Source organism: Oryzias latipes, chromosome 12 (genome assembly GCF_002234675.1).
Source record: "Oryzias latipes chromosome 12, ASM223467v1".
Taxonomy (NCBI): Eukaryota; Metazoa; Chordata; class Actinopteri; order Beloniformes; family Adrianichthyidae; genus Oryzias; species Oryzias latipes.
The window spans coordinates 29,392,220-29,409,908 of record NC_019870.2 but is presented as its reverse complement, the minus strand read 5'-3'; the positions used below and the strand labels follow the sequence as shown (position 1 = coordinate 29,409,908).

Sequence of the window (17,689 nt, the reverse complement as noted above, 5' to 3'; positions counted from 1 at the left end):
TGACCAACCAGAGGTCTCGACACCAAAGAAGAAAACTTCACACAATCTAGAAAGAGTGGCTGCAGCAGCTACTTAGAGGGGTTGCATGGGAAAAAGGGTGGAGGCTATGATTGGGAAGAATCTGCATCAATTCAGGAATAATTTAGAGAAGAAACACGCTTTGATTTATTCCACCAGTGTGTCATGTTCCGCTTGATGAACTCTGTAAGATCTCATGTTTTTCTGTTCAGCAGCTCTTTGAGGAACCGTTCTTGGAAGTGGTACAGTTCTTTGGTCCTCTAAGAACCAGCGGTACCTTTAGAGTTCCACTAGAACTCTTCACAGTTCCAGTTTGCTGTCAGAAATATATCTGCAGTTGCTTTAGGTTGAGTGGATGAACCATTCATCTATGATTTATGAGGTCTTTCTTTTTTTCCCCCTGGAATCTGTTTTTTTTAGGTGCTTTTCCTCACCGAGATAGAGGATCTTTAGTTCAGTTCAGTTCAGTTCAGTTCAGTTCAGTTCAGTTCAGCAGTCAACTATTGTATTTTGTAACTGATTTCGTACTTTTTTACAATTAATGAAGCCCGTTGAGACGACTGTGTTGTATTATTGGGCTGAATAAGCAAAACTAAATTGAATTGTATTCTGCTTGCAGGGGCCTCCCCATCAGATTTCATGTCCACACATTAACACGATGACACAAAGTTGACCTTCTAAAACAATGTTTCCCAAACGGTCAAAATAATTATAGCGTCTGAAAAGTCCCACAGTCTGCATAGCAGCAGGGGTTCACGAGAAATTCACCTCTGAGTCTGTTGGCGGGGAGCTTTTTCTGCACCAATAATTACATTTATTAAGAAGCAGGAGCATGAACATGTGTATTTTTTACTAAACAAAGTTGTTTGACTCCATTTCTATGAGCGGAGTCAGCAGCCAGCTGCCTCTCAGACACATTTTCCTTTCAGAGAAATAAAAGTAGTTTGTAATTTATGTTCTCAGCATGAAACCATTCATTTAACATCCCAAACTCTGAGACGTCTGTTTGCATCCCGCTCATGAAGCACAGCAGTCTCTACTTGATGGTTTTCCAGACTGAGGTGGGGGTCAGCGATCCAGCGGCAGCACGGCTCTCCTCTCACATACGAGGATCTGCTGGACCTTCATGACGGCAGAACCGTTCCGGTCAAAGCTCTTTGTTTGATGGCCGTCTGCACAAATCTCTTCAGAGCCAGAGAGCAAAGTCCTCCCCGGCGTCCGTCTCTCATCAGTGATGGTCTCCTGACAGAGACGCCCAAACTGTCCTTCATATCACAACAAATCTTTGGAATTTGTAAAACGGACAGTTTTATTTGTTTACTTAGAAAAGGGATGATGGTCAACAACATTTGACATGATGAAAAACAAACCTAATATACATGAAAATGCAGCTTTCTGTTCTACACCTACAGACAGAAACAGTCTCTACAGGCCCAAACAGAGCTGGGCTTGTTGGCCCACAGCTTCTGCTGTGTGGACCCGGTGTGGCCCGAATGTCCCGACTCGTCTGGAAGGCAGCTGACGGGAACTGCTGTGTGGCCCAGAGCCTCAGGTGTTCCAGGCATCTGTGCAACTCTCAGTCCAGTCTGAGTCAACGCTGTGGAGAAAGGCTGCAGACCGGAACCCGGTTTGGGTCACGCGTCTCTTTTAGGGGGCTGCTGCAGACGGACCAAAGCTGAAACTCTACGGAAGGCCAAGTCTGAAAATCCCACAGACACATTCAGCCGTCTTAACCTTCAGTATCTCAGCTGTCACAGCTATCTAGCTCTCTTCCACCTCTTCTTCCTCCTCTTCTTCCTCCTCTTCTTCTTCCTCTTCTTCAGGATCTTCCCTCTTTGGTGACGCCGTGACCATTTTCCAGCTCAGGCGCCACTCTTTCAGCGGCAAACAGCTCTCCTCGTTTTTGAGGCTCGTGCATCTCTGACTGCGATTCTTCATTGAGAAGCACACCACCTCATCTTCATCGCACTTCCTCCGGCGACAGATCCTCCAGGATTCCTTCCAGGTCCTCCATTCGGTTTCCTCCTCTCCTTCTTCCTCTTCCTCGCTCTCCTGTCCTCCTCTGTGAGCGACCGCCACCATCCACGAGCGCCTCCACGAGGCGAAGGAGGCGTTCAGCTTGTGGAACTGCAGATGCAGCGGCACGGCGGGCTGAGCGTTCAGCGTTTGCGTCGGCTTTCTGTCCTTTCTGTTCTTCAGCTTCTTATCTTCACCAGTCTTCTCCTCCTCCTCTTCCTCATTGTCCAAAGTCCCACCTTTTCCATTTTTCTTCTTATAAAAATCTTGCAGATGTGCCTCACATTTGCCATCCTTCACATTGTCCTCTTCTACCTCCTCCTCTTCTTCATCTACCTCTTCATCATTGTCTTCATCTACCTCCTCCTCGTCCTCATCTACCTCCTCCTCGTCTTCATCTACCAACTCCTTTTTATCTACCTTTCTGCCATTGTAGTCATCTCCCTCTTCCTTGTTGTCCTCATCTTCCTCCTCATTAATGGCTTTATCTGCCTCTTCATCGTTGTCTTTATTAATCACTTCCTCGTGGTTTTCATCCCCCTTTTCCTCATCGTCCAACTCTTCCTCGTTTTCATCCACCTCTTCTTCACTGCTTTCATCTTTCTCTCTCACTACCTCGTTATCTTCATCTTTGTATTTATCTTTTTCCTTTGTTTCTTCATCCTCCTTATTGAATATTTTTTGCTTTTTTATGATTTCCTCCTCTTCCTCATCCACTTCCCCGTCCTCATCTTCTTTGTTATCGTCGCTTTTATACTCATCTTCCTCTTTCTTTTCATTGTTGTCTTCATTTTCACCCTTCTCATCTTCATCACCCTCCTCATCTTCATTGTACTCCTCATCTTCATCATCTTCCTCTTCATCCAAAAGCTTTTTCTCATCTTCTCTGCTCTTTTGAAGTTCTTTCTTTGCACCACGTTTGTAATCATTCTTCTCATCTTCCTCATCTTTATCCATTTCATAATGTTCATCTTCATCTTCATCACCTCCACAGTTTTCTTTTTGACGTTGTTCTTGGGATTCATCTCTGTCTTTTTCTTTCTCGCCCTCTTCATCATCTTCATTTTTGTCTTTGATTCTCCCTTCCTCTTCATTGTCATCTTCCTCCCTTTTGCTGTCATCCTTTCCTCCCTCATCTTCATCTCTCTCCTTGTCTTTGTCTGTGTCAGAGTCTTTGTCTTCCTCCTCCTCTTCCACATCTTCATCAAACTTGTCTTTTCCTCGTTTACCCTCTTCATCATCTTCATCTCTCATTTCTTTCATTTTGTGCACATCATCTGCCTCCCCTACATCTTTATCCTCCTCTTCATCCTCTGTAGTCTTTTGTTTTTCTTCATCTGTCTCTTGTTCTTCAGAGTCTTCATCTTCATCTGTTTCCTCTTTGTCATCCTCTTCATCGTCCTCACCTCTTTTCTCTTCATTTGATTTACCTTTGACCTTCGTCACTCCATCCTCACTTTTATCACATGTGTTGTCTTCCTCATTCTCTTTTTCTTCCTCTTGCTCCTCTTCAGACAAATATTCCTTCTCATTCTGTGCTTTAGTCTCTTTGTTCTTTTCTTCATTACCCTCTTGCTCTTCACCCTCTTCATCCTCATTTTCTTCCTCATTATCTTCCTCCTCTTCATCATCTCTGATCTTGTTTTTGTTCATCACTCTTCTGTTCTTGTTCACTTCTTCGTCTAGTTCCTTCTCATCATCTTCCTCCTCTTCATCATTGTGTTCCTCCACATTTTCATTCTCTTCCTCCTCTTTTTCGTTCTCTTCATCCTCCTCCTCCTCCTCTGCTTCTACTCCTTCATCCTTGTCTTCTCTTCCTACGTCCTCTTCATTGATTTTGTGAAAGCCTTTGCATTTTTCTTCATCCCTGTCCTCCATTCCTTCTTTAACACCTTCATCTCCACTGGGATCATCTTCTTCATCATCTACTTCTTCAATATTTTCCTTTTCTTCCTCCTCTTCCTCCTCCTCTGCATCTACGCCTTCATCCTCATCTTCTTTTTCATCAACAATTCCACAGTTTTCTTCATCTGTCTCCTTTTTGTTAAATTCTTTATCTTTTTCATTGACAGCTTCCTCTTCCTCGTCTTCCACTCCGTCATCCCCCTCCTCCTCACTGTCTGCCGTATCCTTCTCCACTCCTTCTGCTTCATCAGCACTGTTGTCTTCCTCCTCTTCCTCCTGCGGTAGTTGAGCCCACTCTTTAGGAGTCTTCCAAGCCTGGCTCCACTCCGTGCTGTCAATCACTTCCTCTTGCAGTTCTGCTGTGAGCTGGTGGTTTGCAGCCTCTCTTCTCCTCGTGAGCACGGCGCTGTGGCGATGGTGGGAGCTGATGGAGGCTTGGCACCACCTGCAGGCAAAGTCACACCTTTACTGCCAAACTGCAAGCAGGCTCATGACCTTTGACCCATGACATCGTCAGAACTTCATTGTTTCATCTTATTTTTTTTCTATTATGCTTTCTATAGATGTGTTGAAATAAAATACAAATGGGCTTTGAGTCTTTGTCACTATGATCAGTTAAAGACTAGTTTAGATTGATCTTAACTGGTCGGGGCTGCTTTAACACAGTCACAGGGAAAAACATGAACCTTTTTGTTTTTTTAGGCTAAAACTCATTCTGTTAAATTTCCACATTCACATTTAAAGTTTGAGATTACAATAAAGCTCTTGTTGAAAATTCTCTGTTTCAGCTGGCGGAGAGCTCGTCAGTTCATGTGGAGAAGCCCTCCCACATGCCAAAGTGCCCCCCGTGCACTGGGGGCATGAACCCACCTCATTTGCTGGCTGTAACTCCAGCAGGAGCTCCAGCTTTTCTGTCGCTCTTCATATTCGTCAGGAGGAGCCGCCGTCAGCTGCCAGGACCTGCCCCATCCCGGCGTGTGCACGTCGTTGATCGCCGTCGTGGCTTCAGTGTCGGTGCTGGAAGAGCTTGCAGTCTCATCGTCTGTGGGATCTTCTGTGACCGTTTTTCCTCTGTTCAGCTTCCACGAATCCACCAAAACTAAACGCTCATTCTGATGAAGGATCACAACAGACACTCTGCGTTAGTCCCACAAGGTGGCAGGAAAAAGAGAAGCGAAGAAAGAGAAAACTCCCACCTGCTCATTTTGCTGTTGGAGCTCCTCAAACTCTAAACTCTTGTTCCTGGAGTTTGGTTTATGGTAAACAGGCCAGACACAATCCCAATTCTTCTTCTCCTGTCTAAAAGGAAAGTTCATGATCTTCCAGGTACCAGCCCAAGGAGGTAGAGAATACTTTTCCACATTCGCTTTGTGAAGCAGCTGTCTTTCAAACACAGTGCCCCACTTAAAGTCCCTCTCCTCAGAAAGCTCCTCTTGTGCTGGACTCCTCACCTACAAACCAAAGTGAGAAGAAAATTCCGATTTCATCAATACTTACTTTTACCCCACATGTGCTCATGGCTGAGTCATTTTTATAGTGCTGACTTAAAGGGCCTATAGAATGAAAACCAACTTTTTGAGCTTTTTTCAGTGTGTTACAGTGTCCATTCTTCACTAAAAACAACCCCAAAGTGGTATTTTCATCCACTTGTGACATCACAAAGTGAAGAACCGCCCCTTCCAGGAAGAGTGTGTACTTCCTGCCCCGCCCCCAGGATAACCCCCCACCACCACCACCACCTTCTCCGTGGAGCTTGTGGTGATTGGCTAAATGCTTTCCTTTATATGAACAATATGATCGTCCATCTCTGCAAAAGTTCAGATGTTTGTTTGTTTTCGTGGGAGAAACTAAGACGCTGCTGAGGCCGACTCTGGGATGACGTCATGAAATGGGCGACACCCACATGGGGCAAAAGGCGGAGCCTCAGAAATCAAGTCATTTTACTTCCTGGTAGGAAAATGGTAGTTAGTGTGCCAAAGGTAATATATGATCAAATACATGGATATTGTTAACTCTAAAAGGCTTCTAACTGTTGTCACAGCGTTTCCTCAGTGGTCAGAAACTTTGATCTTCATTTTTATTCATGTCCTCCATCATGGGAAAAAAGACAATAACAATTTTCATCGGAGCGGATCTTTAATGAAGAAGGTTGTGCAATGCAAGAAAAATGCAGACATTGACACGATTTCAGCTTCATGGATGAAACTCCGGTTCCATGAGTGTAAATTGTGTGCGCACTGATCCAAATCTCTGCATGCATGTGCATTTATTAAAGACTGAAGCTGTTTGATCTCATCATTCTTCCACATATACGGTACTATTCATAAATTTGTCTGTGTTGGCCTAATTAAACTCCACACATTAGCAATAACGTGTTTTTAGCATTATTGATTATTATTTGTGATAATGTGCTTCATTTTTCAGCCAAATCTTCAGCTTGTGCCAAACTTACCAGTTTCCAGGACTGACTCCATTTCAAGACACATGTGGGTTCAGCATCTAGTGCGGCGTGCTGAGCTTTGTACTTCCTGTTGTTCAGCTGGATGCTTATGAACCCAGAGGTCACGGGTTTGGACTCTTTGGCTTTGAGGTAAAGGTACTTGGGAGGTTTCAGGCTCATCCAGGATTCTTTCCAGCACAACCGGAAAACATCCACCTCCACTTTGCGTTTTGGCCTGCGAAGTTTGGGAGAAGCCGACTTCCTGGGGGGAGGGGGGGCAGGAGGCGGAGGCTCAACTTTGAGTTTAGGAGGTGGAGGGACAACTTTAAATTTAACTTTGGGCTTCTGCTCAACCTCATCTGTTCTGCTTGTGACCTTTCTGAAGTCAGTTGTGTCACTTTTCATCTTATTTCCATTTTGGACAAGAGACCAGTGATTGGACCACTTGGAGAACAGACTGTGGATCGAAACAAAAACAAAGAAATATATTAAAAACAATTAAGAATTAAAAAACAAGACTTGCTCTGTCCAGCAGCTGAGCAAACAGATCAGAGCTGAAAGCTTCTTGTGTTGAACAGATTCTACTATTACAGTAGCGGGTTAGGAACCTTCTGACACCTGAGGTGTGTTTAAATTCAAATTCAAATTAATTTTATTTATATAGCACCTTTCATGACAAGAAAGACAGCTCAAGGTGCTGTACATAAATAATCCCTACCATGACAAAGGTGGATGAAGGTGGAAAGATTTCATGTAATCCATGGACACCAGTCAAGATCACAAATCATTGAAGAAAAAAGGTTCAGCGTCTGTCTAGTGGGTCTAGATGCCGGCGCAGTGATACAGAGCATTTAAGCTATGTGACCGGAACTACTTTTTTATGTGTGCTTTATCACTGTGATTATCACTTTTTAATGCACACCCAGCAGCCAATCGGAATCGAGAATTCACCAGGACCATGGTAAAAATTTGTATAAACCCCTTTTAGATTTGAGGCTAAACTTTATTTACAGCTACATGAATTATTTTTGGACACATTTCTTGTTGAACTGGATGGAAAATGGAAAAGAGAAGTGTGAAAAGTAGAGTGGGAACTAAGAAACAATAAAAAAAACACAAACACACAGGTATAGCTAAAGTCTGACATACTGTACCTCTGATTTTTGTTCTGATTGTAGACCGCCAAATTGAAGAGACTCAACCCAAGCGTTTTTGGTAAAGTGTGTGTGTTCAGTCTCTGTGAGTGTGTAACTTCATTGTGCGTTACATTACCAAAGTAGTTACTTCAGCTTAACTGGGGTCCCGTGACTTTAAAATATAACATGCCTGCCAAGTGAGAAAGGTGATTCTCACACTTTGACGGAGCTCTTCTCCTTCCATTCAGCCTCCTGCTTGCATTGTTCTGCGATGTTCTGTGTTCTCTTCTCCCACTTGTCTCTCAGAGCTCCATTGCTGAAGGTCCTCTTTTCCTCTTTGTTTGACAACATCTTTATCCCTAAAAACAAGACACAAGATAAAAACACATCATGGTCTTATAAAGGTCTACATTTTTGTCTTCGTCCCTCAGGCTCGTTGGTTGCCACTGAGTTCCTTATTAGTATCATAGAGGTTTGGTGGTAGAACCGTAAAGGAAGACTTTCAGTCCCTACTGACCTAATTCTCTAGAAATACTTCATGAATGCAGAATGTTTAGGAATTGCTTTTCTCAATATTTACGCTTTTTTACAAGAAATAGAGTTGAGAAGTGCAGCAGCTCTATGCCTGCGTGGCATTCATTTAATAATGAAAATCCTCAGTAGATCATCGTTTCCGGCTGAAATCCATATTTGTCAAGATTTTTGTCACTTGATTGCTAACATGATTCAAAAACTTACTTAAAAAAGTCATTGGTCCACAGCAGAGGTTCTAAATCAAGGTCCTGTGGGGCATTAATGGACACGAGGCCCCCCTGCTCAGGAACCATTTGATGGTTTAACCCCCCCCAAGCCAACCCCTTAATGCTGAGTGTCCACCAGGGGGGCATTGGGTCCCATTTTTAGAGTCTGGTTCTCAACCATAGATTTGAACTTGTGACGTTTGGTCTTAGGGAGAACCCTCCACTGAAAGGTCACTGAGTTGCTGAACAGTGGTGTTGATGGAAAAAAGATCTGACATATATTTTTGCTGAATCCATCTGTGTGGAGTGGGATGTGGTGCAGCGTGACACACAATACAAAAGCAGAGCCTGCATTCCTCGCTTGGGGGTTTCTCCACATTTAGCATGCGACCCAGATGCCTGTCATTAATGTCAGGTGGGTCGAGGACATTTTCAAGCTGCTCACAAACATCAAGATTTTCAATTCACCCGTCTTTCTCCAGCCACTTCAAACCAAAGACCACTCCTGTATAAGATATGAAGGATTTGAAACAATAATGATCAGAAAGAAACGTCAAACACAAGAAGGAGGTCATGTAAAAAAATGATACAGACCTATTGTTTCTGTGAGTCTGTGTGTTTGAAGACAGGAGTAAAAATACCGCACATGCACACGTAAAGGCCATGTCACACTGCCACAACGTACATTTTGCACCTATTGCACGGAAGAAAATTGGTCATAATTTTCACAGATGTATCACGCATGAACCACGCTAAAACCACGGAAGAAGTACTAATAAACCACACAAAGAACACGTAAATCAACGTTGAACTTGAACCGTATGATTATTGAGCGGTTTAAATGCAATTCATGAGTGATTCATGCATCAAACACGCAATTTTAACGTGATATGTGCGCCGTATACGTGATATAAAAGTTATACGTCAGTGGTTCATGCGTGAAAAGTCTGTTAGATAAACTTGAAACGATCGTCTGCATCTCTCAGAAATCACACACAATTGCATGAAATTTACATAATAATTACATATAAACTACGTATAAAACGCGTAAACTGCATAATTGTCAACCGACCAAAAATGTTGAACAGCTCAACAAAACCCTTTACAGACATCTGCACCTGCAAACAATCAGAGACAGACAGACACAAAGATCTGCAAAAACACAGAGGTCCCACTCTGATACAGAAACAAGATTCACAAACAAAATCACAGAACAAAAAAAAACAGATACGGCCACAGCCGCAACATCGACCGTTGACGCACGCAGGAGACATAAATTAATTATGTGTGTCATCCATCTATCATGAAAGGCCAAAATTGCATACATGGAAAATGCGCAAAATGTATGTCATGGCGGGGTGCAAAACTTTCATGCAGTATACCCAGGTTCCATTCCCAGGGCATGCAGTGGGCCTGAAATCCAGTGTGGGTCCTTGGGCAAGACCCTTTGCACTGCTGCATATCTGAGTCTCCCTGTGAAAATACACGGTTGTGTCACGAAGGGCATCCGGCGTGAAAAGAAACTGTCTGCCAAACCACCTGTGGCGTTATCCATAACGGGATAAGCCAAGACAGCAAAGGAAAAAAACCTGTTGACTTGTCTGCACAGAGACGTACTCATCTGACAGAACACAGCAAGCGTCCTGCTAAATTTAAACCCAGCTGGGCATCATGCATCAAGAAAAACAAACACAAATAAACTTTCTTGGGATGTTTGGAAAGAACTAGACGGACACGTTATCTGTGCTCCATCGCTGTGTTGAAATAAATGCGACACACATCGTGACCAGACGGTGACATAGTCTTTCTAAATTAAAGGAGAAGTTCTGGTTTTTGAAACCGGCACCAAGCCTTAAATGTGACGGATGTTGAGATGATTGTGGGACAGCTTAATCCCAGGCTGAGGAGGATCTGCTGTGGGCTTTCACACTGTCTCAGTGAGTGAATAGATCTGATTGTACTGAACGAGGAGAACTTAAACTTAGGAAATGACTTCAGGCCTTGTTGTGCGGGTCTCTCTCAGTGGAAGCTAATGAGAATGACACAGCAGAGCTCTCACTGTCTGGAGTAAAGATAGATCTAACTGAGGGGGTTAAAGCAGATGCAGTCTGAGGTCCAGGCAGGTTGCAGGGCTGATGCTGTCTGTCACTGTTTTCATGAAACATTTGGAAAAAGATATTAGTACTACATCAGTTAGATGATCAAAAAATATATCTATATTTGTGCGATCATCAGAGACATGGATGTTACGCTTTATTTCAACACTGATGACGAACCACGAGAGGTTTAGACGAACGTTACCGCCACTGTCACTGGATAGAGTCTGCACTATTGTTTAAAATCTGTTCATATGAGAGAGAACAGCACATGAGAAAAACAAGCCAAACTCATTCACACGACTTCTGAAAAACTCTGAGGTTTTTCCACATCTGGAAGCAGTTCGATTATGTGACTGGAAACGTGATTTATAAAAAGAACGATAATGACACATGCAAGGAAATTATTAAAACAGGTTTTGTTGGGACTTGGGGAAAAACATGTAAAATACACGGAATGGAAAAAAAATAAAACAAACTTTTAGATTGTCTGAATTTTCTTTACATTATCAAAAAGACAACGTCACCTGGATGAATGAGAACCTGCACCATGCAGCAGCGCAGAAAATCATCTGCCTTTTCTTTGATAACATTTTAAATTATTCATCTTCTTCTTACGGGGCTGCTGGAGCCTATCCTGGCCAATCCCGGGTGAAGGTAGGGGACATCCTGGACAGGTGGCCTGTCTGTCACATGACCACAATCACACACCCACACACACTCACATCTAGGGACGCAGTCCCCGGAGAAAATCCACGCATGCACGGAGAGAACATGCAAACTCCACACAGAAAGGTCCCCCATATATATTCTGGTTCAGGCCCCCCAGCCGGGACTTGAACCCCGGCTTCTTGCTGTGAGCGCTAACCACTGCTCCACCGTGCAGCCCATGACTTTAAATCAGTCGTCATTTTGTACAAAAGGGAGAGGTCTTCTATGTGTTAAGGCTACAGGTCATGATGGTCATGATGGTCATGCTGATGGTTATCAAACAAGGATTATCTGATCAGTGACGGGTCTTTGCAGTGCTGTTAACGCTGCACCAGCGACTTTTCCAAGAGTCATTCCTCACTCTGTGAAGAACATGTAAAGCTTGCTTCTCTTTGAGAAAAAAAGGTGTCAAACATGGAGCCAACGCCTGCAGCAGCCAGACATCCCCCTTAAGTTCAAAAACCATGAGGACACACACAACTCCATTCATCCAATACCGTTTTCTTATAAAACATGACACTGATTTTAATTACAAGAAAATGTGAATGAACATTTTTAAATATGAAACTGACCTAAATTTCAATAAACCCAGTTGACGTGACCACAGAAAAGCGCCTGGATGAATCTGTGTAAATGACCAAACCCACTGGGTTTGACTTACCAGGTGTCCTCCCGTTTCCTCAGTGGCTTTCCATCCACATTTCCTTCGGTAGGTTCAGCTGCTGTCCACCTTCAGGCTTCACTCTTCCTATCAAAACTCGCACACAGACCTTAGCTCGATCCTCGTGTTCTCACCCGAGCCTGAACCGCGTCTGCCCTGCAAATCTGCTGTGAGGGGGCCGGCTTCCCTCCTTTGCTATTTTTACATCATAACACATCCAGAGCAGTCGCTCTATATTTAGTGTTGGGGTGAGGCAATGGCACTCAGAGGGAGAGCAAAGGATTTGATGAAAACACAGTGAAATGAATCTTCATCCAACAGGTGCTACAGCAGAAACAAACAGAACAGCTGGAAGAAAGGCTGCAGCTTTTGGACACACTAACCCTTCATCTTTCTTAACAGCACTCCAAATTCCTAACGTAGGTCACTTTGTGGATAACAATCACTGAGAGAAGAGAAACTAAAGAACTGGACTCTGATGGAGCGGTAGACCAACTGTTGTGATCCTGCCATGTGTCTGACAGTCTGTCATGTTGTCACTCCTCCCCATCAGTTGCGTCTCATTTAAGGCTCCTGACTTCAAGTCCCACTCCAACCATCTATTGATCTATTGCAAAAGCAGCAGACCTGTCACAGTGAGGTGGCTCGAGAGCCGGTTGGACCCAGATGCAGAGGCAGGAGGCAAGGATCAGGGCTAGTGGGTTTTAATGCACAAAAAAAACAAACAAAAAGCGCTGCAGAGCAGGATGACAAAAACCAAACGAAAACTCACTGTGGCGTGGCGAGGGACAAGGAACGAGGAACAGGGCATGACATGGCATGAACACCAGAACAGGAATACTAATGGACCAACACAGGAGGAAGGCAGAGACAAGACTTAAATACAGACAGGGCAGACAAGACACAGGTGGACACGATCAGGGCTGATGGGGACCAAAGGAAGTAAAACTCAAGAAAACAGACAAGACAGGAGACTTTCAAAATAAAACAGGAAACAGAAACAAGACAGAACAAGGACCAAAAACAAGACAAGTTCAAATCATGACAAGACCTTTAGTATGATGATGCCATTCTCAGCCAAAAAAAAAACCTGTGTCCTTTTCCAGAACATAGTTTCTGCAGAGCAGCAGGAGTTCACGTGACCTCTGAGAAGTTCACCTCTGAGTTGTAGGTGGGACTCTTGGCGAGGAGCTTGCGTTAATTTCCCATAACCCCTCCTTTCCGTGCTCCTGTACCTCGTCTCTGCTCCTACACTTGTTTGTGGACCCCCCCCCCCCCCCCCCCCCCGTCTCGTCTGGCGCCCCCAGCCGTCCCCCCCACTCCATCTGGATGAAGCTCGTCTGCTGGACTATTTAAACATGTAGTTGTAGATTTAGATAAGCTAATTCTCTCTATGAGTTCTAGTACATGGCCTGTCCGTCCTGGGGGAGGATCCCTCCTTCATGTGGACACCCCTGAGGTTTCTGCTTTTTTACCTGAATCTGTTTTTTCAGGAGTTTTTCCTTACCGAGAAGGGGGGTCAAAGGGCAGAGATGCCCAGTTTAGTTTACACTGTTTATGACTTTGTGTTCTTTATGATTCCTGTTTATTACACAATTACCAGTTTGAAGCTCACTGAGACGACTATGGTTGTAATTATTGGGCTATAGAAATCAAATCAAATTGAATTGAACCCTGATTTCCCATGTGCCAGCCCTGCACTTGACTTAGTTTGAGTCACAAACGCTGATGATACAGGTGGATTCCGGCTGACTGCAGGCAAACGAGAGGGCAGATCTGTGCAGGGCACATAGGAGGCCTGTTCAAAATGTTAAGATGATAGACCACCCAGCGAGCACACATGTTCATGCACGTGTTTTTTCTACGGGCATGCAGCGGACGTCAGGTTGTGGTGATCACTGATGCAACGTATAAGGGGGAAGTAGGTGAGAAACAGGAACGTCTTATAGATTTTCTTTTTTTTTTCACCCCCCCTGGATCCTGCAGACTGTGCAGAAAGCCGGTTAGAGCTGTTTACGTGATGAGTGTGTGCTCGTCGTACATGCCTTTTCATTGCCTGACTGTTAGAAATGAAGAAATTTTAATAATGAAATTTGTATCAGGAATGAACTACGTTAAAACCACAGAAAATATACGAATAAACCATAAAAGAACACGGAGATCAATGTAGAACATGAACCGTGTGTGATCATTGTGCTGTTTCTATAAAGTCCATCAGAGATTCAGGCATCATATACTTAACTTGAGCGTGATATGAGCGCCGTGTTTGCGATATAAAAGTTATTCATTGGTGGTTCATGCGTGGAACGTCTATTAGACATCCAAGAAACGGCCGTGGAAAGACACAAATTTGCATATGCATCTCCCAAAAATAGCGCACACTTGCGTAAGATTGACATAATAATTGTGTATAGACTACATAAAATACGCATAAACTGCGTAATTCTTAACCGACCAAACATTTTGAACAGCTCAAAACTGAATTCACATAAAGAGCCGTCGGCCCAAACCCTCGACAGACAACCCAGACAGCGGCCAACCCCTGTACAGGTGCATGTGACGAATGCTTTAGGTCACACATCCAAGGCCATCATTGCATTCCTTGTCACCACGTCAAGCTTCTACCTGTTCTTGAAGTTTTGGCCATTCTCCTGGTCTGTGACCAAGTCTTCCTGTGTAAGCGTTGACTTATTTCTGCTCTGACACATCGCCGTCATGAGCACCTTTCACTTGGACCACAAAGACGAGAGTTTCTGTGCTGTCTCACCTTTTTGTCTCACAAAGGGCTCCCTGCTTATAAGAGCACTTTTTGACAACTCTTCTGCACAGACCATCTCCACTGTCCTGATCTCTGTCAGCCCACGGCTGGTGACAACTGTTTTGTCGACATTCATCTGTCATCTGTGTTCTAACTGGGATCCCATCACACCTGTCTGGCTCAAGTACCTGTTCACTGCCCAGCTGAGTCTTATTTAAGGTTCTAAACAACTCTTGACACATTCATACCAGTTATATTTCCAGCATAACAACATTTCTTACTCTTTTAGAAATTATCTGTAAGGTTCGAGTTCCATTAAAACAAATTTCAATTTTTCTTTGACAGTAGTGAAGATGGATTAGGACAAGTTTCCCAAGTGTGACTGGAAGAAGAATGAATGCTGAAAGGACGAGCTGAACAATATAAAGAACAGGGACTGAAAAGAGAAACGCTCTTCAGCAGGAAGGGTTGTTGGATTGTTGAAGGTTGGTGCTGATGACAGCCTGTGGGGATTTTCAAGAGCTGGATGCTGAGTTTGACTGCGGTGTTTACCCATCCCAGGCCTCACAGTGGGAATAGAAAGAATGGAACAGAATGGAATGGAATGGAATGGAAAGTGTGCTGATTGTTAGCGCTGGATGCTCATTTTAAAGAAGAAGGCAGACGGGAACAACAGAGGAACGAAGCTGATGGGTCACATAATGAAAGGTATGGAAAGAGTGACGGAAGCTAGTCTGAGGTCAAATCTGAACATTTGTGGAAACGAGTTGGCAAAAGATATGGGATGGGTTAGGTCTGTGGGGGGCGTCTGATGGTGAAGGGTGTACAGCCCTCTTCCTTTTTATTTCATCTCAGTATGTTCAGTCTGCTTACAACAATCGTGTTTTATATTTTAGGTTTATTATTAATAGTCCGGCATTGACTGGAGGTCAATCTGAAGAACATATAGAGTCGCTGATGAGGAGCAGGTGTGGCTCAGGCACTGGGGGAGAACACACCCACAGGATCACAACACTTAGCATGCTAATGCTAATGAAGTGATCCAGCAGCGCTCATAACAGAGATGTCTTTAGTTTTGCATTGTAGTCACTAAACAGATCCATGCTGATCTCCCCGCAGAGTGGAACCTGCCATCCCCCTAAGATATCTGGGATAAGCTGCAGTGAGTCCTCTCAGGAGGAGGGATGGACAGAGCACGTTACATTCTTTGGTGTTGTAATCCAAAGTCTTTCAGTGAGTCGTAGGGTCAATAGAAGCCTCCATATGACAGAGACTCGATATGTATATATATATAGAAGGAAATCCAACACTAGTGACGGGTTGTGGTATTTCTGTTTTTGATTCTCAGCAACATGAATGGGATGTATTACTTCTGTGTCTTTTGTTGATGTCATTTGGACAAACTCATTCTATTAATTTGAGGGAAATCTTGTTTGGACAAAGTATTTGAAGTTGTGAGGCATAGTGGTGAATTGTGCTTTTTTTTAAAGGTTTGTGGGATCAAATAAACTCCTCGTTTCCACAGATCACTCCAGTTTAGTGGGACTGTGGAACCAGAGCTGTACTGACACCACAGAGTGGCCGGGCCTGCTTTCCTCATTTCACTTTTCTGTTAGGTAACAGCAGCCTGAGAACCAGCTCTGCTGCAACGTGATCCTCAGATCAGCTGGACACTGATGTCAGAAAACTGCTGCGGGTCGGCAGGAGTGGCCAGTGTGTGGCGGGGGGGTCATGGCGTTCAGCCACATTCCAAAAACACCACTGGGTAATTGGTGAATCAAAATGAGGAAGTGAACAGGTTTTACAGGAGTGTGAATGTGTTTTTGGTCTGGCTCGTCTCAGTTGGCTCTCGGGCAGATGCTCCTGGGGACAGCTGAGCGTCTCGCTGGGGTGGACCGGGGAAACAAACACGATCCTGGCTGGAACCGAGTGAAGAGTGTAACAGCCAGAGCTGCCACCAGCTCAACAATGCACTGTTTGATTACAACAAGACTGACTTCATCTGTTTGAAGTAGCTGTGCAATAATAAGAGATCTTAGAAATGAAAATAATAAAGATTTAATGCAAAAATGTCCATGAATAGTCTTTTGGAGGTTACGCTCTGGGGAGATGACGTCTTTCTCCTGGTGGGATAAACTCAGACCACAGATGGATAAACCCCGGACTCTAAAAGCTAATAGTGGTTAAAGCCAGTCTACGACAGAGTACTGGTCCTGGTGGAGAATGGGCCGGAGGAGGGCCGGCTAAACCGTCTAGAACAGGGGAGCTCAGAACGTCAACCGGTAGGTCGCAAAGGATGTGTGTGTAGACCGTGGGCCGTCAAAACCAAATGAGCAAAAAAAACTGCCGTCAGTGAACAATCATCCTTTCCGTGAAGTATGTCACTGCATTGACATCCAGAACAGCCAATTGAACATCCTCTGATAAATACATCACTGTATCTGCGTGTTTAACTACACGGAGCACCACGTGTGTGACTGACCGGCACATTCTGCCTGCCATTGGTGAGCATCTGCCGGCCCGCAGGAGCCTTTATTTAGGCCTGGGTGCCTCTTTGATTGGAAACAAGACCATGTGTCAGCCGTCCCACCACCGCGGGCAGCAGGGTCGTCCAGAAGCCCACCCTGCTTGAGCCCCGCCCTACCAAGGGCTATGCGGTGGACACTCTGTCACCACCACCACACAGAACCCTGCTTACCTGGAAGTGAGGAAGATCTTCCTCATTGAAATTGCGTCAAATCTTCACAACATAAAGAAAAAAGATGGATGCTACCCTGTCATTGAAAAGAAAGTTTAAAATTGGAGATGAAATTCTGCATCCAGGTTGTTGGTGTAAATCTGTTTCTTGAAACTGAGAAAAAATAGAAACATTGTTGGTCCCTGTCAAGATAAGGTTTAATCCACTGATTGGATATTTTTAAGAGTTCTTAATGAGTATATTTGAATTGATATAACACTTAATGCTTCACAAATGTAAATTAAAAATTATTCAACATTACCAACAAATATTCATGAATTAAATTAATATCTTTGTATTGCTGTTTGATTAAAAACAGCAAGTTTATATTGATTTTTTTTATTTAATGTAAGAAACTGTTGAAAAATAAATGAAGAGCAAAGAAACTTTCAATTTAAAGAAACAACAGTTTTCAGCTAAATAACCTCCAACTGTTTAGGACAAAATTTTGTCTCGTGTTTAGTTTTAATG

General features: G+C 43.8%; 1 protein-coding gene across 2 annotated transcripts; it reads right to left on the bottom strand.

The window, feature by feature from the left end:
• Positions 1-407: 407 nt before the first annotated feature.
• LOC111948312 (spore wall protein 2-like) lies at positions 408-11,892 on the bottom strand. 2 transcript variants are annotated; one of them, XM_023960738.1, is made up of 6 exons: positions 11,724-11,892; positions 7,733-7,874; positions 6,392-6,836; positions 5,136-5,390; positions 4,810-5,051; positions 408-4,384 (listed from the first exon to the last, which is right to left on the bottom strand). In XM_023960738.1, exons 2-6 carry the CDS (start codon positions 7,864-7,866, stop codon positions 1,780-1,782), a joined length of 3,681 nt encoding a protein of 1,226 aa, XP_023816506.1. In that variant the 5' UTR covers positions 7,867-7,874; positions 11,724-11,892; the 3' UTR covers positions 408-1,779. The 2 variants fall into 2 exon arrangements, with proteins under 2 accessions (XP_023816506.1, XP_023816507.1); XM_023960739.1 differs by lacking the exon at positions 11,724-11,892 and having other exon boundaries at positions 7,706-7,812.
• Positions 11,893-17,689: the final 5,797 nt, after the last annotated feature.